At 40.8% G+C, this 26,411-nt stretch overlaps 2 protein-coding genes and 1 non-coding gene across 3 annotated transcripts in view; 2 read left to right on the top strand and 1 right to left on the bottom strand.

Annotated features, from left to right (window-relative positions):
• The window catches only part of spag1a (sperm associated antigen 1a), a 13,381-nt gene extending 10,562 nt beyond the window's left edge, over window positions 1–2,819 (top strand). The window contains exons 7-9 of the mRNA XM_034093767.2: window positions 1–94; window positions 191–328; window positions 1,039–2,819. The exon at window positions 1–94 is cut by the window's left edge and continues 33 nt beyond it. Of these exons, the coding sequence (XP_033949658.1) occupies window positions 1–94; window positions 191–328; window positions 1,039–1,044 (238 nt within the window). The 3' untranslated portion in view covers window positions 1,045–2,819. The remainder of the gene's footprint in view (window positions 95–190; window positions 329–1,038) is intronic.
• A 173-nt stretch (window positions 2,820–2,992) lies between these two features.
• rnf19a (ring finger protein 19A, RBR E3 ubiquitin protein ligase) lies at window positions 2,993–24,914 on the bottom strand. The gene is made up of 10 exons (XM_034093763.2): window positions 24,769–24,914; window positions 14,759–15,605; window positions 9,733–9,941; window positions 9,158–9,302; window positions 8,687–8,849; window positions 8,283–8,397; window positions 7,879–8,037; window positions 6,606–6,819; window positions 6,224–6,367; window positions 2,993–5,891 (listed from the first exon to the last, which is right to left on the bottom strand). The coding sequence occupies exons 2-10, from the start codon at window positions 15,427–15,429 to the stop codon at window positions 5,081–5,083; spliced, it is 2,631 nt and encodes an 876-aa protein (XP_033949654.1). The 5' UTR covers window positions 15,430–15,605; window positions 24,769–24,914; the 3' UTR covers window positions 2,993–5,080.
• Window positions 24,915–26,246: 1,332 nt separating this feature from the next.
• Window positions 26,247–26,411, top strand: LOC117455679 (U1 spliceosomal RNA). The gene has a single exon (XR_004553124.1). It is a non-coding gene; the product is annotated as a U1 spliceosomal RNA (small nuclear RNA).

Below are 26,411 nucleotides of genomic sequence, written 5' to 3'. Positions count from 1 at the left end.
AGAGGCCAAACAGGACTGTGACTCGGCGCTGCAGCTGGAGCCGGGCAACAAGAAAGCTTTCTACAGACGAGCGCTGGCTTACAAGGGTTTACAGGTGCCGGTCACTCCACATCATAAACACTCAGTTATTTGAAGCAGTCGGGTTGTGGATGTTATATTTCATACGTTCTCTCCTCATTTCTCTGTGCAGGATTACCTGTCTGCCAGCAGTGATCTGCAGGAAGTCCTCCAGCTGGACCCCAACGTCCGGGAGGCCGAGCTGGAGCTGGAGGAGGTGACGGGCCTGCTGAGACAGAGCCTGATGGACAGCACGGCACACACACCACGGGTAACAGACTGTACACACAGACACACAGACACACACACACAGACACACACACACACACACACACACACACACACACACACACACACACACACACACACACACACACACACACACACACACACACACACACACACACACACACACACACACACACACACACACACACACACACACACACACACACACACACACACACACACACACACACAATCCGTCAGGGAGTAATTCAGTGGTTCTAAAGATAAGGGGCAAACTGAAACATCCTTACCTTAAACTATCTCTGAATATCTTAAATCACTATCCCTTTTTTGTCAACACCGTCAGACTCTCTTCTTTTCAAATTTCCCAAACTAGTTTTTTTTCTGAAAGACTAGTTTTATCAACCGACTTGAATTTAAATGAACATATTGTTCATATTGTTGTTTTCTAGAATAAAAAACTCTGACTGTTGACATGACACAAGAGACAGGAAACTACATTTGTCGTTCATAATTCAACATGTCTACCTCTTCAAAACCACAAGATATAAGACACATAACTTTCAAGGAATAGGCTTTAAAAATTGAGAAAGTGCTTGATTACTGAAAGCAAAATCTTCCTTCTTTACTTGTATATGTATAAAACGAAACACCGAACATCGCCAAATGTATTTTGTGCCCATAACGTGTTAACTAAGACGGACACAAATGACTTTTTCTCATTCCCTTCAGGTTTGATTTCTGTGGAGAAGTATGGAGGCAGAGGAAGTTAACATGTTCACTGAACTGATGCAGTTGTGGAGGCAAAGGACTCTTTAAGCCATCGACTGTAGTGAGTAACACCTGTAAAACTGGAAATGACTGGCGTTGACTTCTTGGACAACCAGCTTTCTGCTCTGCACCATCTGCAACGTGTGCAAACGGCACCATAACTCCTGAGTACACAACCTTACATAACACAACAGGCAGCTTTATTAAAAAAAGGCTAAAGTCGAGGCACCCTTGACCTGCTTGCACTATAAATCATTCACATTATGATGTAATGTACTGTTTATACAGAATCATGTTTTATGGTGGAGTAGCAGGGGGGAAAGTGAGAGTGTAATATGTTGTGCCTTACCGAGATTTCTACCGCAGTTTGGTTGAAATACGCCAAGATTTTTCCTCTGATTTGTTTTTAAAAATATTGTGTTTGCTTGCAAATTGGTTCACTGAGCTCATGACTAAAGCACCGATTCAACTTAACTATGTTGTATATGAAGATAGACAACTCCCTAAAAGATGTTAAAGGTGAAAGAAAGTTATTATCTGTTATGTATCCAGCTCTTCCAGCTATTTCAAGACCTTTGTCATTGTTTACATGTATTTTCCGCTGCTATTTACTAAAGCCAACCTTTCCTCTAAAGTATATTGTTAAAACTTTAATTTAAGATGGTAAAATTATAATTTCCTACAGTTAGAATATCACATGAGCTCAGTTATTGTTAATAATAAATGGTCACTTCTTTGGTTTAGGTAATATCCAGCAACTGAAGTCAGCGTTACTTAATCCTGTACTGTAAGTGGGTCTCAGGTCTAATCTTGAATGTAACCAAGATGATGCGTACTTGTCCTTGTGTGTGAATAGGTGTACCGTATTTATGTTTGGAAAGTTTCTTTATCAGAGTATTATAGTTTTAATAATGGCTCATAACTCCGAACTCTTTGATCTGATTGAAGAATCCCTCATAAATCTGAATGGTGGTGAATTACAATTCGATATGATCCAAAGCAGTCCAGTCTGAAAAACTAAAACAGCTTGTAGTCTGGATCCTCCATTGTCAGGTTGAAGTCTCAGAAGGTATTCGGTATGCTGCAGATTACCCCCCCCCCCCCCCCCCCCCCCTGCAGACACCATCAACAAACAGGTGTTTCTACTTCCTCTGCCTCATTACAGCTCCCTTCAGGTCTCTGTACAGAAAGTGCTCGATTGACCGCTATCTGTTTCTATTTTTACACCTGAGAGGGAGGAACAAAAAAGACTTGTGTAACTCTAATGACCATCTGACACTAAATGACCGAGATCAAGAGCCACAACGGTCTCTGTGACATTGACATTTTGGTGAAAGGCCAGTATGACCTGTTTGGAGGGACAAATGACTCTCTTTTTGTTTATTGCCCTCACTTCAATGGGAGCATAGGTCTATTCAACCAACATGACTAAAAACACCTGTGTAAGTGTGCAGGGCATTTAAATATCTTTATTTTAAACATCACAAACTATTTAAATCTTTGAGTCGCACAATGTGCCACATATTTTATTTCATTAATACTTTGATGTATTCATTTGGTTTGTCTGATTTTAACTATTTCCCCTTTGCGTTGTCTTAATAAAAGCATTAAAAAAAACTAAACTAAATGAGAACACTTGCTATGAGACTTGAAGTGTTGCTTCGTGGAATGTAAGAGCATGTACTGTATGTAAATAGTTTGGATGCAAATGTAAATAATAAAATGCTACATGGCTGCTTTAATGAGCAATGTTTCTGTTACATGATGGGTAAACTGAATGTGTAGCCATAAGGGGGAAAAAACAAACGAGTTGTTGATTTGATCATCTCTCGAATCTTAAAAACGTATCACAGCTGAGCTGCTCCAGCATAAACTCGAAAGTCAGCATGAAGAATTAAAATACAAAGACAACAAGCTTGATTGAGATTTTTATTCTGTAAGGATATGCATTAACATGCACATTATAAAGCAATTAGTTAGGGAATATATACTTTATCAAATAGCAGTTTTCTTTTGACCAAGTCAGAAATAGACCTGGCACTTGTCTTCAAATAATAATGTAAAACTCACAGAAACTTATTTTTTTTTAAACACCGGGGCATTAACAGGGCTGGAATATCACTTCTCCATGAGCGACTCTTTCCTCCCACACAGCTCCTGCTGAGCTCGGCAGGTTGACATCAGAGCAAAGTAATCTAGTGAGGATGACAATTCACAACGACATCTGATACTCAAAATGCTCATTGCTTTGGATAAACAGGCTTTTATTTCCAGCAGGAGCTGATTATAAACACAGGTGAACTGACTTTGGCTACTTTATGGTAACATTTTAAAAATATTATTTCTAAAACACTTATTTTGGACGTTAGTTTTAAATGACTGGCCCAAAACCCGGTTAATGGCCTGAGTCTTTGGTCAGCTAAACATGCTAGTGTGACAGGTAGCGTTAGCACACAGGGTAGGGGCAGTACTTCGTATCAAGTTACATTTCGAGCATTTTATGAGGAAAATACGATAAATTCTCTCAGGATTTTTATGTTTATCATTTGAAGACATATATGAGGAAATAAAAAGAAAGTAAAAACACTGTACAAAGGATTTTTTTCTCCAAAAGGCACTGTGGGTCCAACAAATATAAAATTTGCATTTTTCATTTGCAATGATTTAAGAAAGACAACTTAACACATTGTAGTAGGATTACAGGATACACTCAAGGCTCTGAATCAAAAATTATATTTTGATGTTGATTTTACTGAGGGAGATTCAAAAATGTAATCCTATTATCATCATACATTCACTACAGAACATGAAATCACTGACAGATGTGTGCTCAAATACTAAGTACATCAGAGCTGTTATATAGTTACACTGTTGATTAGTTATTCAAAAGCTTAATTTCCTTATTGCAAAAACATTGTTTGGTTGACTTTCCAGTTTTAATGACGGATCACTAAAACAAGTTAAAGTATTTAAAAAAAAGGCTACATTGTTATATTTTTGAAATTGGGCTTTCCTTAGTTCTCTTTCATTCCCTTTCTTTAATATAGCTCTCATAAATCCATGATATACTAAATACTGCAATGAAGACTTGCACATGTGCAAACCACTAATAAACATTTAACAGTGCAGATAGAGGATTGTGAAGAACAGTCTGAAATCCACATTATTTAAAAATGGCTACTTTAAACTCATCAACATAATTCCCATCCGGTCAAGGTTTGGACCCAAAACAGGGTTTCAACATTAAAACCGACTTTCCCAAAATGGAAAATAAAAAAATAGGCAAAGACAAAAGCACAGAAAAAAAAATACAGGAGTCACATTTGAAAGAAAAGCCAATCGTCTTATAGATGATTATGGAAAAATAAAATGTGCTACTGAATGGACTGGTCCCTCTTAGGTTCAACAATCCTTTAGCTGTTTTTTTTAGACTGCTTTAAGAAGTCACAGAATGAAGTGGCGGCACAGCGGTGGACCACAGTGACCATCACATATCCATCCCTGATTCATGCAAAACACATTTGTGCCGATGACACACGGGAGGATGGGTTCAAGCTTTAAAATAGCAGCTCAATTTACTAATCAACGAATATCCAACATTTCCAGGATCTGTTTTTTTTGTAAAAGAATAAGATCTGCATGGAGCTTGGATTCAGAACATCATTCAGGAGTCAGACTGATGAAAACATTAACAACCTACTTTACAACCTGTCCACATACATTCAGCTCCCCACTAAACACCTTCACGGTCACTAAAACCTCTGTCTTCAGTGACAACAGAAACCACTGATCCGTTTGACCTGCTCCCGTTTTCACAAATCTCTCTCCAACGTAGACCTCGACCCTCTCAGTATAGACTGACATTCACATAATATTCCTGGCTGCCTCTTCAGCAAGTAAAAATAGAATTAACCTTAAACATATTGGCTTACATTTAAGCCAAAGGCTTCCCAGAATGCATGGTGGGGAAGTGGTAACACCGCTTACACCTGAAGAACATCCTTTAGATCTCTGTTTGTATACTGCGGGTCCTTCTAGGGCTTACAGGCTGCACGGCAGTGTTCTTGACGCTCTCTTTTATTTTCTTGTCCTTCTCCGGCTCTGAGTCTGCGCAGGCGCCTCCCCCTTCCTCACTGATGTACAGAAACATCCCGCTGCTCCCCTCTTTCGGCGAGGCAGGGGGGGATGAGGACAGCAGGCGGTGGGTGAAGGCTGCGCTGCTGCTGTGAGGGAGATAATGCTCCAGGCGGTCGTTCTCCACCTCGGGCATGGGTAAGATGGTGACGTCACCGAAGGTGGTGGCATGGTGATGAGAGCGGGGGTCCGTAGGGGCGGAGCAGGGGGCATGAGCCGGTCTCGAGGTTTCAGGGTCGGAGCAGCTGAGCTCTGATGAGAAGTGGCTGCAGTGTGAGTCGGCCACGGAGGGCAGGCTGCCGCTCAGAGACGGAGAATCAAACTCTGAGGAGTTGGTGCTGCGCTGCTCCAGGAGCTGGGCGTCCATGTCCGCCCGCGTCTCGTTTATCTTCATGTCTCCTCTGCTGCTGCTGCTGCTGCTGGCTCGTTTCCAAAGCTTTACTCGGCTCTTCTTGCCTCCTGATGTGGAAGCTTCCTTTGACCAGGGGGACGAGGGGCAGCAGTGGTTCTCGTGCTGTGCGCAGCAGCTGGTGGAGGGGCAGGAGCAGGGACCACCCGCAGCACCTTTGAGGCCGGGGGTGCTGCTGCAGCTGGCTTCATCCAGGCTGCTGCTGACGCTGCAATGCCTCAGCTTCTGCGGTTTGGACTCTATGTCTGCCTGAGCATCCAGACTGTTGTCTCTGCAAAACAAGATAACAAGAAGAAATCCTTTTAGTACAGGTCAAGTTTATCTATATAGCGAATTTCATGCACCAACACAGACTCAATGTGCTTCAAAATAGCAAAACATATAGAAGGTTTTATAAATTAGGTTAAAGAAGGAATACATAATAATCTAGAACAACTACTTTTCTATCAAAGATATTTACTTGCATATTTATTATGAATCAACTGTTTTTATGTGCTTTTAGTGTCAAAGACAGACAAACAAGCACTTGACCACAAAGGTATTAGAGAAACTAGGACAGGTATACATGTTTAAAAGAGGGTAGAGATGCAGGGGTCTACTGACCTTTCCAGAGGCATATAGGCACTGAGGATGGATCCTGCCATGGCTTTTGTGCTGGCGTTGTCACTGATTGTCCCGAGACTGACGGTGGCCGACTCGCCGCTCAGACTGCAGCGCTCCTTCTGGACATCAGCCTGCACTTCCATCCTGGAAATGACAATTCAAACAAAATATGAAATCATTTCTCATGTCTCAGTGAGTCACAGAAAGTTTGCTTTAACCAGTATCAGAGAACAATACCACAAAATGTATTTACTAAGCCATACCAAAGAGTAAAATCGTGCACTATGAATTGTATAAAGTATGTGCTATTTGCCGGTCAAATGCTACGTTTTTCTCATTAAACATTTGTCTATGGAGCGATCATCCAGGTCCAGTTTATCACCTGTTGTAGCAGCTGCCAGAGAGGCTTCCTGTGATGCTGGTCCCAGCGAGGGCCGTGGTGCTGGCGTTGTCGCTCATGTTGTCTCGCTGCGTGGAGCTCATGCCGCAGCGCTCCATGTGGCTCCCGCTGACACTGAGCCCTGTCAGGCCGCCGACACTCGCTCCATCTCCCAGGCTGGGATTGTTGAGCCGAGTCTCTGCCACTGAGGTTGTGTCTGAGGAGAAAAGGGGCGACAGGAAGTGTCATTTTGATCCTTAAGAGAAGCTTCTGACTGACAAAGAAGGTACATTAGTTATGTCTAGCACAGAACTATTTGTCAAAAAAAAGTGAGGTTAAAAAGGACCAAATAAAAATTGGGCCGTAAAGAGGAATTTCGGCAAGCTACCCTAGATAACAGCAAACAAAATGATATTTGTGTCATGGAACAAAGTTTATTTTTCTGTAGTCACATCAATGACTTCACTGACTTTCATCAGTTTTAAATTCATGCTGGAACCACAGATTGATGAACTCTTATGTGTGAATAAGTGTCAACACGTCTCACACTTTATTTCCCTGGGAAGGTCAAAGTCCCTGCTGTCATTTGGACTCATAATTATCATACGATATAAGCCTAGTCTCCCTAAACACCTCCCGGGAAAGTAAGTCTGACAGTGACAAACACACGATGACAGGAAAAACAACTGACACTGCACCAGTCATTTCACACCATTGCACAACTGAAACAGTTTTGGCAATTCATGCAATGAATGACTCGTATGTATTGTACACACAAAGCCACTGACCAACGTAGGGGGAATTCTGTAAGCCAAACAGACTGGCAAAAAAACTAATATGCCAGCACACAGCTACCACAAATATTTGTGTTACGGTTGATAAAAAGCTGCTGGCATTTACTTAATATCCAGGTGCTGTGCGAGAAGTAAAACAAGATGAATGTACCAATAATAATAATGACATGTACGCCAGTCATTTCACACCGCTGCACAACTCAAACTCCAACAAATATTGATGTAATGGTTGCTAAAAAGCTGTTAATATGTATTCAGGTGCCAGTGATAATTCCACATAAACCAGTCTACAGTTAGTGTATGACAGGACGGAACATTTTCCTTATTTAAAAGTATATTAAACCGAATAACTTACAATAAATGGAGAGACTGACAAAAGAAGTGAATAAGACTGCAGAGGTGGTAGAGAGTACTTCCACCTCAAATGTTCTGCATAGTCCGTAAGAAATCAGTGGCAATGCTTTTGTTATAGAGATGCTCACCTGTGGCTGCAGCCCCGCTCCCTATGTTGTCATTTTCGTCATCGAACTCGATTCGCACCCCTTTGCCGTTCCCAGCAGACACTCCACAGCCTCCGCTCCGGCACAGGGAGATCGGGACAACTCCGTAGACGTACGCCAGCATGATGGGGACACCAATGCCTGCACAAAACCGTGTCAACACACACTTTAACTATTATATCATAATTAGTTTAGAAAGTTGAAAGCAGAAAAAACGGCATTGTACACATTTTGGGGGTTATCTTTAAACCGGATGATGCTTTTTTACAGCTTTATACATGTGACCCACAAAGACAAAAAGGTTCCAATACTTTAAATGTTGTGGAGAAACGGATCGGGCAGGAAAGAGTCAAAAGGGAAAGGAGGGGAAACTTCTTATTTCTTACCGACAGTGACTGCTGCAACTACAGGAGACACGATCACAGACAGCGTCACCCCGCCAGCAATTACCAAGTTCCTCTTGTGTTTAGAGATGTCCTTGCCCTCATAGCGGTTATGGATCTGAAGAGGGAAATCGTTTTTAATTACCTTTGAATTAAATCACCTTCTTGGCAACTGTGACACAGAAATTCAAAAGGCTTAACACTTTTATTTAGAAGAATTAAATGGAGGGATTCTTAACAATGTTTTGATGAGTTGTGCAGAAAAAGGTTACATTTCATACCACAGAAAATGTCTAAAACATCAACAGTCAAAACCACACCATATGTCCTGATTGCGAGGAGATTTGGTCTACAAATTATTTACATTATATTTAGCTCCATATTATTCCTCGGCTGCTCGCTCTCACCTTTCTGCCCACGTAGACTGGGATGCCAATGATCATGGCAGGGATGGCGATGCCGGCGATGAGGGCGATGCCCACGGGGGCGCCGACCAACGTGCCGAGCTGCCAGAGGATCTTCTTCTTCCTGCTCCACGGCTTCTTCCCCCAGAAGGTGCAGCCTGACGGACTGAGAGGAGTGGAGGGAGACAGGAAATGGGTTGTCAAAAAATAAAGAGTGTATATCACGCCCAACATAAAAGTGATGAAACTAGGAATGTAGAAGAAGTAAAAACAGCACCTGGAATGATGGTTTTCGATTCTGAAAGTTATTCATTTATATACCGTAGATGTGTTTTATCTGTTCTTTGACACATTTGAAGACTGTCACTCCACAGAAGAGACATTCACGAGGCAGGAATCACTGAAGCAAACACAACTGCAGTACCTACTGAGCGTTATTTAACGGTTTTGTTTGCTGCTGGACATTTGTCTCACCTTAAATAGTGTAAATCAGAGATCTCCTTCATGCAGAGCCAGCAGAACTCGCAGCCGCAGACAGCGCAGGTCATGTGATTACAGCTCCCATCATTCATCTTGATGATGTAGGCGGCACAGCGAGGGCACGGCTTGATGTCATCCCCTAGTAATCGTTGATTGATGTGAAAGAAAGAGAAGCGTTAGGCATACAGTGTTTTGGGGAATATTTATTGTGCATATTCTATACTGTGGCCTATTGCAATAGTATCTTTAAAAATGTATAATATATATATGACTCATCAATGAATCCGTTGTTCTATAAAATGTCAGCAAAAATGTCAATACCAGTTTCAAATTCAAAGGAGATGTCTTTAAATGTTAAACAGGGAAAACATCACCTTTAGAAGGTGGGCATTTTTGCATTGAAAAGTACCTTAATGATTCATGGATTATTGTAATAGTTGCGGATTATTTGAATGCCAATGAACAAATCTATAAGTCTACTAATTGTTGGAGCTATATTGAGGCTGATGGGTGTGCTGAAGGAACAGATGAGTGAGCATGACACGGTCAGAAGTGTATTTGTGAGTTACCTGCGGCTCCACTCTCCTGGCTGTAGCTGAGGGAGGAGGACCTGAACGTTCTTAACCGCAGGCTTTGGGCCCGTTGTTGCCGTGCGGAGTCACATGTCTGGTTGGGATGCCACAGCTGCTTGCAGTGGTAGCAGAACTCCGTCCCGCAGCCCTCACGCCCACAGGTGATCTTTGGGCAGCTGGCACAGCCGAACGCAATGACTGCATAACTGAGAGAGAGAACAGATGCACACAAAAGGGTGGTTTGTATTTGCTAGTGGATTTTAAGCAAAACACTATGGGTCATCAGGGCTAAAAGGAAAATAGTATAGGTGAAAAACGTGTGCTTGAATACAATGATGATGCTGCTTACTTTCCAACAGATGCCAGTGTCCTATCTATGGTCTTCTGTGTTTGATTTGATCTGATTTTACCAATTTGGTTTATGATTGTTGTATTTATATCTGTTTTACACATATGTATTATGTACTGATGTTTTGCATTATTTCGTTTTTTGTAAGTATGCTCACTAAGACAGTCAAGGATGTTGAAATGATAATAAACTACTGACTCTTAAATCTAACAACTCAAAAGTGTTTGTTACATAAACACATCAATATAACCTGATTATTTTGATGAAACAAATCAGGACTGACACAATCAATTCTGCATGACTGCATGTCTCCATAGTACCCTCATCAGTCATAACTGTGGCAGCTTTATTGAGCATTACATGGCACAACTTCGACAAAGTCAAACATTTGTTTTGATTTAATAAACATGCAAATTATATACAAACTGGTCAGGCAGCCATGTATAGCCCAACACAATTAGTTGAGCAAATAATTGCTTTATTATCGGTGTAATAATAATAAAATGAATGGTAGCAACTGTTTCCTCTTGCTGACACAAAAGCCAACTATTTCCTTGTGGTATGGAAACAATGACACCGTAACAATGGTTTTGTTGAAAGGAAAAAGGAGAGCACCTGCTGTTTTAATAAAGTAAGTATGACAACCTCTGCTAAACCTGAGATGGTTGCAGACATTCAGTCGCCCCTAGCAGGGTCATCATGGGGAAATATGAAACATATGAAAAGGAAAAACAAAAACTCAGGCTGACAAACAAACTGGACTAAATTGGATATCATTGGGTACATGATTGAATAAGAATCTGCTCCCTGAATGAAACCCTAAGGGGATCAACTCAAATTCTGTGAACAAACACCGTTCTCCAATATCTTTATTTATAAATGTAATTCTGTAAAGCAAAGCCCGCAGCAAGATGGAGCTGCTTACTTGCGTTCGCAGAAAAACTATTAAAGCTAAGTCAGAATACATTTGGGCATCGACTGAAGATTAATTGACAATGAGATAAATAATAAGTGCTCATTTTGTTTCTCATGTGCTGAGATTTCACAACGTTAAGGTTTTTGAAGGATGTAAACATGGGCAGAAAGAATGGAAAACAAACTTCAGGCAATATACCCTACAGTAGAGCAAAGAGATGCGGTTTAATAAAAGCCTAAATTGTAATAATTAAAAACTCTACACTGGATTTCTCCTCACAAAAAAACCAAGGTAAATGTTGGAAAAAGCAGAGTAAGGGTGGACTTTACTACTATGATACGGAGAAGGAAACAGAAAACAAACGCGTGGTAACAGACGTCACGGCATCATTTTACAATGCTTGTAAAATGTTTCCCTACAAACTGACACACTTTGCAGTTTAGCATCGGGGGCAGTGTGTGTGGGCACCGTACACCTACAGAGGTTAGGGAGTCTAGACAGTTTCCAGCCAGACTCCACTCACACGTGACCTCAGTGAGGCAAACTGACAGTAAATGTTAACCCTAACCCAGGGGTCGGCAACCCGCGGCCCTTTAAGCCCTCTGCTCTGGCTCCCTTGAGCTTAGACAAAAATAAGAAGGAAATAAAATAAAAGTATTTGTAGGACTATTTATATTTTGTTGCATGGTTGAAAATGTTTCGTATCTTGTATTTTGAGGTGATACTGTGACACATAAATAAAAAACAAAACGGTTTTAATTAGGTCAACTAAAATATGCGTCACATCCTGCTACGGTCCCGCGCGAGCACCTTTTCTTGGAGGCGAATAACCTCCGGCTCGATGAGCGAACTATGGATAAATCAAAGAAAAGTACCGGAGGAACACAGGATTTAATTCTGCGTGGACAGAGTTGTCTGCTTTCACAGCAAACGATGCTGGTTTACCGGTATGTTTGATGTAGAGAGAAGTTATCAACGGTGGTGCAGCCTTTACGTATCGAGGAACAACACGGGAGAGGAAGACAGCTGACGATCTTCAGTCATAATTCAATGGGGTATGTAATTTATTTCAGAAAACACTTTAGATAGCAATGAATATATTAAATGCTTTGACAATAAATACATACAAAAATGTCATCTGTGGAAGCCGTAGCGCTGTAAAAAGCACGACCAATCATCTGAGCCGGCCCGGCTAAAGTAACTGGACGGCCTAACTGCCCGTCAGCCTTCTATCTGTGCACAAACTTATCTCGTGCCCTCATTGGTCATGTGCGCATTCGTGTGTGTTGGAGGAGGGACTCTGTAAGGAAGTCTGAAGGAAGAGGCATATTTTTTCCGGTTGTGTACTTTCAAATTCTAGCGCACTCGAGCTGGTTTCTCCATTCTTACCTACCCTACCTTTAACTCTTTTTAGGGTGCAGCTATGTTTTATTTATTTCAAAGTGGGCCCATTTCAATAATATTTTTTTTTCCTTCAAATGTGCAGAGGACTCCCCAAGTGCTGCGTTTAATTTATTTTAAAGTAGGCCTGTGTATTATTTTTTAATTCTCCTTATAAGAGTTATTTGTTTCTTATTAGAGGTTAACAGTTTTATATCATGTAATAAATAGCCTAATAAATGCAAAAAAACTGTAGTTTTTGTCTGATATAACAATAAAAAACTATGAAATATGTTTTGCGGCTCCAGACAGAAAAATGTTTTGGAAAAAGGAGCAAAATGGCTCTTTTGGTGAAAAAGGTTGCAAACCCCTGCCCTAACCCTAGTGGAAGGGAAAACATCCAAATGGACCTTTTGGTGTATAACCATTAAACTATGTATGACACCACTGTTAAGTCCAGACTGTTCACTGCAAACAAATACATTATTAACCTCTCCATGTCTACTGTTTGTTCGGAGGATTCCTGCGTTTGAGAATTGCTGAGCGGACAAACGTAGCCCAATAACTTACCGTTGTTATTATACAACAATTTAGAGCGGCAGCAATAACCGGCGGAGACTGTAACTGTGAGGCAGAGCTGAAGTGATTAGATGACGAGAGCAAGATGAACTGAAAAAGACTCATGAAAGAGCCATTATTCAAACAGACAGGGTCGGCAGTGTTGATGAAACAAAGCCCAGAGAGGAGAGGGAGGGGGAGAGGGAGACAGAAGGAGGGACAGAGAGAAACTGTAAACAACAATAAAAGCCTGAAATGAGTTAGTAACTGCTCCCAACCACTATGAAGCAGGTTACAGGATTTCTTTACACCTTAATTAAACAAATAGACGCGGGTGAGCAGATTAGATGATGCTGCGTATGTGGTTGTCCCGGTACAGTCAACAACAGGTAGAGCGGGGCGTACCACAGCGATCACACAGAACATTATGTTAGCTTCAGACCTGTGAGCAAACTGTTGAATCCCGACCAGCTCTAAACATACAGAACTCTGACCTGAAACTCACCCGTCACCTCCGTGTGAACGAGGGAAACCAGAACAACACGTTCTCCCTCCCTCAGAGAATCAGCAGAGTTTCAGAAACATCTTTATTTGAGATGTGGCTGCATGAGTCGAATGAACTTCAAAATTCAATACATGTGCGTTTAGTAATTGGCCATTTATCCAGTTTTTACCCGTCTTATTTTCACTTTTGTTATGTTCATCTTTGTTTTACATTCTTATTCTGTGTGGTAGTCATTCTTCAGATGATTAATAATTGACCCCGAGTTACTGTAAATGTTTTTTGCAGCTTTGTTTAGAAAATGATTCACAGTAATTAAAAGGTGAATATGTGTTAATATTTAGTGGTTTAAAAAAATTCCAGGTATGGTGTGTTAACAATAGGCCTATTCATCACCTGCTCCTCACGTTGTTTAGATCTGACTCATCGGGCTGACAAACAGGTCTATTAGAGCTCGAGTTATTTTTATCTCAGGCAACTGGAGAACTTCAAAAGGCCAGATTTCAGCCTTGGCGTTTCCTTATTGCTTCTCAGTGTTATTTTGGGATGTATCAAACATCAAGCACATCTCAAGTAACTGGAATAGAGATTTTTTTATTTAATTTTTAAGTCGTTTCCTTGTTTTGTTGCCATGAATGTGAGGTGGAGTACACTTAATATGAAGAATAGTTCAGATTCGTTCCTAAACTTTAGTTACACCTGGCTGCCACATTGTTTTAAAGGTGGGGTAGGTAAGTTTCAGAAACCGGCTCGAGGTCACTAAAATTTGAAAGTACACAGCCGAAAAGAATCCGCCCCTTCCTTCAGACTTCCTTACAGAGCACCTCCTCCAACACACATGAACGCGCACATGATGTCAGCAGACTGGTGAAAGTGGCCGCCTGTTGCTGGCGAGTCATTGAAGTACTGCTGCAGTGCACGCCCAACGACGGCACGCCCAATGAGGGCACGAGATACATTTGTGCGTGCACGAGATGGAAGGCTGACAGACAGGGCGGCAATCCAATCCGTTTAGCCCGGCTGTACTTTTTACAGTATTACGGCTTTTTATGGATTTTTTGTCAAAGCACTTCAGATATTCATTGCTATCGGGATGTTAAGAGCACTCCATGGAATATAACAAAAAGTGTATCTCGAGCCGGTTTCTGAAACGTACCTACCCCACCTTTAAATGTATCTTAAAGACAATGTTATGTTATCCTCTTTAACTAAGGCTATCAATATTTAGATTTAAATACATCTCTGTTAGGTCACCATCTATCCCCCAATGACACAACGGTAATTGATCCTAGGATTTTCCCTCAGCTCTGGTTCTTACCCACAGTCGGGGGCCGGGCACCAGCGGCAGTCCGGCTCAGCCACCAGAAACCTCCTCAGCATGAACTCCTCGTACTTCTCCATGAGGGCGCGGTCCCCCAGGATCAGCTGGATGTCGTGGGGATTGAAGCGCTCCGTGCACTCGGGGCAGCAGATGTTGACACGTGACTCAGATATCTCGATGCGCAGATACTGTCGCAGGCAGTCTGCGCAGGAGCGGTGGTGACAGGTCATGATGTCGGGGAATTGCTCTCGTGCGTGGCGCAGGAGGCACAGAGGGCACTCCAGCGTGTCTGACGAAGAACCCGACACTGAAGAAGTGGACACTGCGGCCAGCGCCGAGAGGGAGGACGTCTTTTCATGGACAGTCTCTGCTGGGACGCTCTCTGCGACGACAACAGCCTCCGCAGCAGCTGCCGTCTGCAGATGCCTCGACTTGCGCTTGGGGTCGCGGTCGGGTCGTCTGCGGCGACTGAAGAGTGCGTGGAGGGACAGGCGGCGCTTTTTGGGGGTCTTTCTAACTGAAGGGAGGCTGACAGAGGAGGCCACAGAGTGAAGGTCTCGCTCTGAGCCCGTGCTGCCATGATGCTGCTGGTGCATGATGCTCATCACTACAGAAGGGATGCTGATCGTACGACCAGAGAGCAGCACATCAGGAGAGATGAAGGACATGGAGAGGGTGGAGGATGGAAAGAGGGACAGGATGGTTTAGGGGAGGGGGGCTTGGCCGCTGTTGGCTAGGAAATCATGGCTGGAGGTTGGTAGGAGGTGTGGAAGTCTGTGGTGTGGTCCGTCCCTGGTTGACAGCACAGTGATGGGATGCAGATGTTCAGATGTAGGACACCAACCTGACAGAGGGGGAAAAGGAAGAGAAAATCAGGTACAGAGCCAAATCTGAATCCATTCACTTTTAATGAATGCGGCAAAACAGAAACATTCGGAAGATTCCAAATGCTTAACAACTAAACAACAATCAAAATACAACAACACCTGAGACAGCACATCTATCAGAGAGTTGTTGTGTGTTAAGGAGAGGCCATCCCTTTGATAATGAAGTGTTTTCCTTCAGGCACTTTTTTAGGCGCATCATCTCGAATGTGAGACTGCTTACATAAAACCTCTGCAAGCTTTCCCAGGAGAGTGTGTATTAGTCATGTGTAGACAAAACAAGACAAATCCCTTGTTTTTTCCATCATAGATCTCAGACGTGGCCACAGCTGTGTTAGTTTGCCTCTTGAGTAGCCACACCTCGCTTCAAGTGTTTCCACATGCTCTTATTTTGCACGATACGAACAACTAAAGCATAACATGTTTACTGCAGTATACAAGTGCACTGGCGGTGGATGTGAAGAATTGCAGTTTGAAGCCGTACATTTAAAGCAGAAATGAATCAACACAGTTAATGGGTGTGGTCTTATTCAGGCTTCGCTAATGTTGAGAGGAATCCTCTTATGCTAATGAATGTACACGTTTGAATATCTCTACCTTTAGCTCGTACCTTAGGAGACAAAGTAATGGAGGGAGGAAAATAAAAACGAGTGCCAATCTCACTATTTATATTGTTTTCAAAAATGCAACATTGTCTCCGAATTCTTTGCTGCATTGCTATTGTATCCCAATATATTCCAGATGTAAAAAGATAGTTTTATTAACAGTTGAATTCCAGCATCTACCTATCAGAGTCTCAGTTTGGAAATAAGCTATTTCAATGCTAAACCATCACACTCAGAAGAGAACGTCTGTTTATTCTTCAAGTGGACCTTTTTTTGCAACCCAGGTCAAAATCTACTTTATAATCAAGCACCATGGCCTAATCTCGTTATTATGACTTTGTCATGTGTTCCCAGCTAGAAGTCGAGTAACAGTTTGTTTTATTTATGTCCTCACCTTTGTCCATATCATCTCCCATTTGGAAAACAACAGAGCAAAGCAAATGAATGATTCAGCAAGAGGTTCTGTAGCTGAAGGCCATGAGATGTTATTGAAAAACAATGTCTTTGAGTTGATAGTTTGACCATGAGACACACACAATTTACTATGTTCCAACATTGATATTGTATCTATCATTGTTTAACTTCTCACTACTTGTAAGCCACAGGAAACTTCCCTTTAATAGTTTACACTCTGTAATACAGAGTGCTATTAAGCATGCGCAGTGTAAACATCTGGTCCTTTCACCATGTTCGAAGGTATATTCAGAATATCAACACTGAGATTGTTCTTATGTTAAAGGTGATAACAGGGCTGTTAAAGGTGGGGTAGGTAATTTTGGAGAAACCAGCTCGAGCCGGAAAAAAACAATTAAAACAATATCCTTTCCTCGCTCGTTAAATAGAGGGTACTTGCTGTGTGAAATATCCTTTCTCAGAAGGTTATGGAATAATTTGAACAAAGAAACACCATATATCACCAATTATCTAAAAGGCAGAAAACGTAAAGCCACATGATCTTGAGATGCAGAAAGGGCTAGATGTTACTATGCAGCCATATTTAGTTGACTTCAACATACAAGTACATTTTATGCAGAGTAACCTAAATGTTTGTGAACCAAAGATAACTACAATTTAAAAAAAGTCAAACCATAATTGCATGACATTAAACCATTAGCAGTGCAGCCAGGTTGTAAAGACTAATGTGTTTTAATTGCTCGTTCTGAAAGTTTAAGACTTGCTTTTTAAAACCCAAAGTCTGCATATGACATCTGAAATGTAAGCACCCCTAAACACCAGTGGGTGAGGCGACATGTGAGGAGACGAGCGATGACAAATCAGGCAGGTTGATGGTGTGACTTCCTTGAGGTGTGTCATGACTCTAAATGGATCTCCCTTGATAAATAATGACACAACAGTGACGCTCAAAGATTGAGATTGAGATGTGGCTTTAAACGGTAGCCTGTAATGTGTGAAATGGGAGCTTAACATTATCCGACAACATTTGTAACATTTCAGATTGAAATCCTCTATATAGTCAAGTAGGAAGTTGCTTTTTAGGAGGTTCCAGAGCCATTTGGGTATCTAAATAGCTTCCACTGAGGCCAAAGTGATGGCACAGCACTATTAAATCCACATCGTAACAAAGCTTGATGATGTATTGGGTCAAATAGCCAAGTCATGTGAGCTAGAGGACATTTTTAACAAGGCAGAGGAGGAATTTTTAAGCAACCCACAAGTGAATGTGAAATTACACCCCCAAGGTGTAATCAAACTGGAAAAGCCTTCCGAGTGAGTTGGACTTTCCGTGTGACTGCGGTCAGTGTGTGCATTTGTGCACACACACACACAAGCATGTATTCAAGTTGTGTTTCCCAAAGGCAATCACATGCAACCGCGGCTCGCACACTGACACGGTGTCCCAGTTCCTGAGACAACCCCGGGGCAAGAATCCCACAGAGGCAGAAACAAACCAGATTCAACCTTCCTTCAACTCTTACAAATCAGCTGATGCTACATCATGATTACCATTGTAGTATCATTTAAAATGTGCGGTTTTCTGCTGCAGAGACAGGTCAGTGCAAGGTTGCTGAACGTCTTTAGAAGTCACACTATCATGTATGTGTCACAACTGACGGGGAAAACAATAGTAACGAAATGTGTCACTTGGGGTCGCAGTGGTGGTGGTTTTAACAAGTACGGCCCACTAGACCATAAAGCAATGACATGTTGGCTTTTCCATCGCAATAAACTAAATAAATCCAGGTTCTCATTGCCTGCAATTTAGCAAAGAGACAATTAGGTGCATAACCAAATTGCAATGGAACGTTTTATGTTACATATCTGTGACTGCAAAATGTCCCGTTGAACCCTGTTTCATAAATACATCTCAACACAATTAATAAGCTATAAACAGAAACATACTTTCCTGAATATTCACGCTAAAATCTTCGACTGAGCTGCTAGCATTACCCGTGCAGACAGAGGGGTTATAGCGATATTAAAACAAGGCAACAGTAAACAGTGTCCCCATTGCAGATGAAACTGCTTTTCTTTCTCCATTGATTAACAAAATATATATCCTATTATGTGAAAATCTAGCTCTTTTTCAAAGATATATCGGCACCCACCAGTGAGATGTGCCACAGTTAGGGTTGCAAAATTCCGGGAATTTTCAAAGATGGAAACTTTCCATGGGAATTAACGGGAATTTAAGGAAATAAACGGGAATTAACTGTGAATTTTCTAAATTGAAGGTTGGCTCTTCGTAGGGAACTTAAATATAGTTTGGGAAAGTATATTTTTAGCATAATCTTGACTAAAACAAACAGATGCCATTCAAGTACACTTGAATATCCATGCCATTCCTCAATCACATCTACATAGCTCACTGATTACTGCATGGCTATCGAGACCACACCCCCTACAGGCACTGTGCATTCCTCCATCACATGCATGATGCACAGATGATTTCTAGAAGTAATATTTAACTCAACATTCATGTTTTTGTTCTTCAATGAAACAAATTATTGTTCAATAAATTAATTAAAACAAAAACAATATGGAATATTTCCAAAATTCCCCAGCTTAACTTCCCATGGAAATGTACCGCCCATTTGCAACCCTAGCCACAGTCGAATCCAAAGGGTCTTACAACCCCAAATACAATGACAAACAAACAAAAGTAATGATTACCGGCTCATATAGTGATATCAAAAGATAAACGGTGTACAATATTTAGTTTTAAACACATCCTGGATGTAACTTCAATGTGAAATGTACTTTAAATTTCCGCCAAAGCTAACAGTAACTGTTCAGTTGTTCATGATGTTACGTCAGGCCGAAACTCAAGGACTTGCGTAATCTGGTTTCACTTTGTAGCATGATAGAGGAAACAATAACTTGGTTAAAATGAGTTTCTCTCTTTTTATCAAATACATACTGTTACTGGATTTTTGGGGACAATATAAATAATTGAGTTATTCAAATAAGAAAACAATATACAAGCCAAAACAAAATATTTTATATTCACATGACAAACACACTTATTTTGACATTACTTTTCAGTGTGCTGGATCGACCTCTAATCTTTCAATCGCGGTCACACCCTCATAGTTAACCTTTATCAAAACAAATGTGTTACATGTCTCTGGAAAATGTCAGCATAGTCCAGTAGTTTAAACAACCATCATTCGGCTCTGTTATTTCCTGTGCGTGGTTTGGACTTTGGGTCTTTTTCTAATCCATTTGTCCTATTTTTCACAAAGCTGTGGTTGAGCTACCTCCAGTTTATCACATTCCTGATTATAATGAAACTATGGAGGTGCCCATCATCAGTGTAATTGAGTTGGTTTGTCTTTCAGGTGGGAGTGCATTGAAAGGGAACCCATGCTGCATTTCTTTATGGTGCAGTCCAAATGTAGGGTTGGAAGATGATGGTTTCCCGGGGTTTTGTGAAAATGGTAGTCTATGCCTACCATCAAAGAAATCCCACATACAGTAATGAGCTTCCACTCCTGGAAATGTGAGTCTCAAAGGGCTCTCCTGCATAAAATTCATCACGTACGCTAATTTCCGTTGACATTCCAGCTGGACGACAGACTTCCTGATCATGACAATGCGTTCAGTTATTATGGTTTGAGACAGAGGAACAGACTGCATGACAAACGCTATACAAAAGCTACCTATTTTTCCACATGAAATGACATTGGGAGGAAATATTTCAGTTTTTTTCCTCAACTGTCACTGCTGTGTGAAGCACGAGACACCATCGCTCTGCTGAAGCAAACTAATACTTGAAAATAAGTTATTGTTAGACTGCCGAGCCAAGCATTCATCAGGTGTAGGCCAACTTTCTGTCAGCTTGACATCTCAATAACCCTGTAGCTTAATGAAGCTCTGTTTAGCCTATTTTCTAGTATTAAAAAAATAATAATGTCTGTAGTTCAACAAAGAGAGACAACAGGAGGCAGTCGAGTGAATTCCTCTGAGGCTTCTTTCACGCTATTTACAAAACAGTGAGATTAACAGCCATCAGGGCACGGTACTTTTCCACTTTATCTGGTTCCCTGTGAGGAGGCAGTCAAACTAACCATGCAGCTGGAGAAGCCATGCCTAGGTAGCTCAATTATATGCGATATAAACATGTCTGATCAGGTCAAAAAACAGTTAAAACATGAAGTTGAATTATTTTTCCACTTCTCCATTCAGCACCATGGAGACAGCAATTAAAAATGGCTTCTGTTTGCCCCTGTGGCCGATGGGAGATCCCCTTTTCCATCTGCATTTAGAAGGTATGCTGATACTGATATGGACCGTATATAAGTCGAAAGGCTGCTGGCCATTCATTTCGATTACAGCTTGATTTCGAGGCAAAGAGGTCGTTGCACTACTGTATGCACTTCCTACTTCTAGGACCGCAGTACGAAAGCACAAATATACACTGTTAAATGTTATTTCCCAATCTTGTTCAGAAGAGGGTTTTGTTCCTCCCTGCGTAATGCACAGGCACACAAGTGAAAGAAGAAAAGCCATAATCAAGAAAGAAGTTAAAATGTTGTTATCTGTCCCTGGTGCACAAATGTTTGCCAGGTCGTTTATCAAGTGAAAGTCAGGACGAGTTAACATGCGTGAACACATTATTGCACAACAAACTAATGTTTGCTTTCGAATGACAGCCCATGGGTCTTGTGTTTGTCACAGGCAGCTGTCTGGCCGTCAGTCAATGTTACACTCAAACCAAGTTAGAAGGGGGATGTTCACAAATACAGTTTCAAATGAAATTATTTTAATAAGGAGTTTTACATATCAGATCTATTCCATTGTTAGTAGGGAATGTAATTTGTAAATGTGTAGTGTGATCATTATGTTGTCCCTAGCACAGGTAGGTCAAATAACCAAAACCTAGTTCAGACTAGAAAATGCTTCCTGGGTAAATCTAAAATATGTGTAAACTAGGGGTGGGGGTGATAACGTAAGCCCTTGGGTCACATACAACAAGAGCAGCATTCTTCATAACAGGTTTTCATTTCAATAAACCTGTTATGAAGAAAGCTATTTGTCGCATAGGGAACAGGTAGAAATATTTGACCATCACTCTGAAGTCCTTTTGCTAAACCGTGGAGATCCCCATGGGAATATGATCAGCCCCTCGTTGTTCCTAAATGAATGACATGAAAGAGGTGTGTAAACGTGACATGTTCCTGTACGCAGATGACTGGTGTTTACTGACAAAAACTTGGCTACGCTTCAGGAAAGACTGAAAGAATGGTTGACTAAAATGAGTTTATGGCTCTCTAAAATTAAACTCGGTTTACAACTATAGGAAAACAGGGGGGGGTTGACTTTCCTGGTAAAAGATCAGTCAATTACTCGGTCTGTACACTCAATGGCAATGTATAAAGGGCAGGTAGTTTAACGAATTGTCAAACAAAACAAAAGGCCTATTTGTTAGTTGTGTAAAACTAAGTACAATATATTGTTTGTAATGTCTGTCATTAACGTTCAAAACACGTCACTAGGATTGATGCTGAGAGACGCCACTGAAGGTTAACGGAAACTGGCCATGAGATGAGTTGTTACATCGTTCAACACGGGTCCAGAAATGTGAATAAACTTAAGAGCACAATAACAGTTTCATTCAAGTCTGACACCATCATTGAATTTGAACAGTAAAGAGCTGCTAGGAGAAAGCAAAGCCTTCTTACTCACTCACTGTAACAAGGAAGTACTGCGCCCGTAATTGATATGTTATCTTTTCAGTAAAACATTGTGGACTGTGCTATGAAAGTGATGACAGAAAAAAATGACTCAGACATTTTCCTTCATTGAACGGTGTCTGTACTAGGAAATTACAGTCAGACGTGAACTAAAATGAAACTTTAAAAGAAGACTAATCAAAAATGATTACATACCTAAAATGGGGGACCAATGTTGAACTGAATTGTTAGTATGCATCGAACATATAAGGAATCACACAAATTACAATGTCTGACCTATGGGTCTGATGACTCTGTTAGAACAAAATTAGGGATGTCCCGATCACCTTTTTTTGCTCCCGATCCGATTCCGATCATTTGATTTTGACAATCTGCCGATACCGATTTTTCCCGATCCGATCTTTATGCAATGCATTAAGAGAAAAAAAAGGTAACAGATAACGGCTGGTCATCCAACGCGATGAATTCAGCTATCTTGGCTGTTATTGTGTTGGCCTTTTCACTGTTCTGGGGCAGTTTCTCTTTCCTTTTAAAAGTCTCTGAAAGTGTTGGTTGTTTCAGTGCCGTTACCTGAGTGGCCGCTGTGTACTCGCCGTGTTGTTGTTGGTTTCTCAGGTGGCGTTTTAGATTGGTCGTGTTGAACGTAGCTCTGTTCTTTCCACCACGCGGAACCTCTGCCTTGCAAACATTGCATCTGGCTGTTACACTGCCTTCGCTTTCAATTTTATAATACTTCCAAACTCCTGACATTTTCTCTGTCCCGACTCCCGAGTCACCAGCTGAACGTAGCCTCTCGTTAGCTTACTGCTACTATTAGACACCGCGCCCACTCTGTTGCCAGATTTGAGAGAAATAAGCAACCAGGTCTGAAAACAAGCCCAAAAGAAGCAACACATACATGATGTTGTGTAATTTTAAACCAAAACTAAGTCCTCAGGATGACTTTAAGACGTGAACATGGTCATTTTTGTTTTGTAACATTAAATTAAAAAAATATATTTTATAGAAAAAATAAAATAAAAATCCCGATCCCCGATTTTTTTCTCCCGATCCCCGATTTTTTGAAAATCACGTGATCGGCTCCGATCCCCGATCACGTGATCGGCTCCGATCCCCGATCACGTGATCAGGACATCTCTAAACAAAATGTAATGTGGATCTTTTGACGCTATGGTTGATTATGTATATCCAGCAACACCAATACAAGTTTTTGGATTTGCGTACCCTACGCGTATCTCTTATATAACATATTAAGCCTTAAAATCCTGATTTTTACATTGTGAAGCAGGACATTAATGTAGCTAGAATCACCAGCCTCTGATCTGACTTTGCACTATAGTCGAAGTGGCTTATAAGTTATGAGCTCAATATACATTTAAAGTATACTTTAATGATGTTGTCTGGACTTACAATGATTTATGGAGAGCAAGTTCTGCCATTTGTATTCAAATAGATTTGTAAACCTCCCCATCTCTTGTCTGAGCTCTGTGAAGTGCCTCCACAACCTTAAGCATCCATCTGTTTGCATTTCACATATTTATTACTACAATAAGCAGTATTTTATTCTTGTAGAGTATTTAATTTGACATTCTGTTTTGAGCTCATCTGCTTCTATTTAACATGTATATAGTCTACTTCTCCTGCATGACTTGCACATAGGTCACGTGTACTACTCTCTTTCTTTTTGTATTATATTTGTAGGTCTTATATATATTTATGTTGAATTTGTTAAGGAGACCGGGGCTTAAGATGTTCATTGCTATAACCACACTGTAGCTACTGCGCAAATGACAATAAAACCTTTGAATCTTATAAACAAATTTGGATGAAGAACATAACGTTATTTCGCATTAAAGAAAAAACAACCCACGTAGATTTAATACAAATCCCAATTTCTACCAGTAGTGGCAACGTTAATAAACTCACAAAAGGAAAACTGCTGCAAATGTTTCACCCGACGCTTGGCACAGGAAGAACCAAATGGTGTTTACATTTCCACCTGGATAACCAGCGTTAGCATGCTAGCTAACTCAAATCGGTTTCGGTTAGCAGGAAAGCTAGTGCCTAACTTTAGTCGCCCAAAGAGTTTCAGCCCAGCTGATCCATGATGTTTGCTAACCCACCGCACAATTAAATCGACACTATGGTTTATCTTAAGTAAGAATCTTAGCAGTCATAAAACATCATCTGGTGCCAGCAGAGGGTTTAACCCAATGTTGAGTTTAAGATCATTTACAAGCTAACAAAGCTAAAAACTGCTAGCTGCTCGTCAGCTTCGAACAGGAGGAAGTTGAGTTCTGTGTGATATTATTAACCAACCGTTAGCTAGTTCTGGCAGTAAAGATCATCTCACACACACTTACCGTTATGTTTTCAACTGGTCTCCCTTTTCTTCACAACAGAAGTGTACACCGTTGTCTCAATCTCTGAATAAACCGTACATTTGTTGCAGAAAACTTCGTAGGGCAGCCAATGTACATTCCCCGAGTGAGCCTGAGTGATGATGTCAAGCTAGGGGACCAAGTATCAGCAAACAAACGTCACACTTCCGGTTCGAATGTGTCCGCTTTTCACAATAAAAGCCTTTCTGTATAAATGTTTTTTTATTAAAGAATTTCCATTTGATTTTACTATAAACTTCAACTACAGTTTAGAATAAAATATTGTTGCTTTTACTTCTCTATATTTATTGAATGACTTCTTCCACCACTCAACAGTAGTGGAAGAAGAGCTCACATTGTTTTGATTTGAACTCAAACTACAACAAAGTTCAATTTTTAGTATTAACAATAATATAAACTAACATTGAAAAAACAACAGACATATAACTCGCCTTCCAAGTGTTAGTTTACTTTACAATGCTTTTCTTTATTCTGAAAAGGTATAATATATGTCTCTAAAATATGTGTGCCCCTTTTAAAATGTATATATTATTTGTTTGTATACAGGGCTGCCTTGAATAAGAAACCCTTAGGTCAATAAGAACAACTGTTTAAATAAAGGATGAAAGATGCATTAAGCATCCACTTGTCCTGTTAAGTCATTTAACAGAAAGATTACTCATTATTTCATTCTTTATTTTGAATTATAATATATTCAACTATACAACTAGTAACTGTAACTGTGAACTATATCAGTGGTTCCCGCTGAAATGTATTAATTATCAAAGTAGAATTAACTTAAATGATTATTAAAGAACAAATAACTCAGAATTGTTGCCAACACTCTACCCTTGAAATAAATGTTGTGTTTTTAAATTCCAAAAGATGATATTATTTCTCGCTCTTATTTCTAATCCACATTGTTCCAACGGAACATATTTTCCTGATAGCAACTGTTAACTTGACACGTTGTCATAACACCCGATGAATGTGTTTCGAACTCCAATCCACTAGGGGTCAGTAGCAGAAAGGCCAGTTGCCCCCAGCATTAGACGAAGAAACCGGAAGTGACTGAAATGTGTGAAAACAAATTTTATTTTTTAATTCTTTCCCTATGAAATGTTCAAATGTTAACCGAACAAGTTTTGATAAAAAACCGTGCGATAAAGTTTAAATACTCATTTAAATTCTCAGACTGTTGATTGAGGCCAATAAAAGCAACGTAATTTAAGGTTCGTTTTATGGAAGACCCGCATTGCATGATGGGGTATTGCCCAATTAATCTCAGGCAAAACTCAAATAATAATGTCCAGCCTTCATACACAAGGGTGTCCTCTATATTAAAGCCAGGGTTTGATCAATTCTTTATTTCTCCTTGATTGAAGACATTTTTATTGTTACACCATCAGTTAGCATGGCTTGTCTGTGAATAGGTTTCCCATCTCACCCCGGTGCAACTCATACTTACCTGGCAGGGGGGTCTCCATGATCACTAAGGTGGATCCCCTACGGCGAGGCGCGGCCATTGCACTGACGGCTGCGCTGACCTGTACGAATCCCTCAAATGTAGGAATCTCGACTGCATAATTTGTGGTAGTGGGGGACTGCGTTCGCGCTCTCCCCTG

Source organism: Pseudochaenichthys georgianus, chromosome 11 (genome assembly GCF_902827115.2).
Source record: "Pseudochaenichthys georgianus chromosome 11, fPseGeo1.2, whole genome shotgun sequence".
NCBI classification, from domain to species: Eukaryota; Metazoa; Chordata; class Actinopteri; order Perciformes; family Channichthyidae; genus Pseudochaenichthys; species Pseudochaenichthys georgianus.
This window is presented reverse-complemented; position numbering and strand designations above follow the sequence as displayed.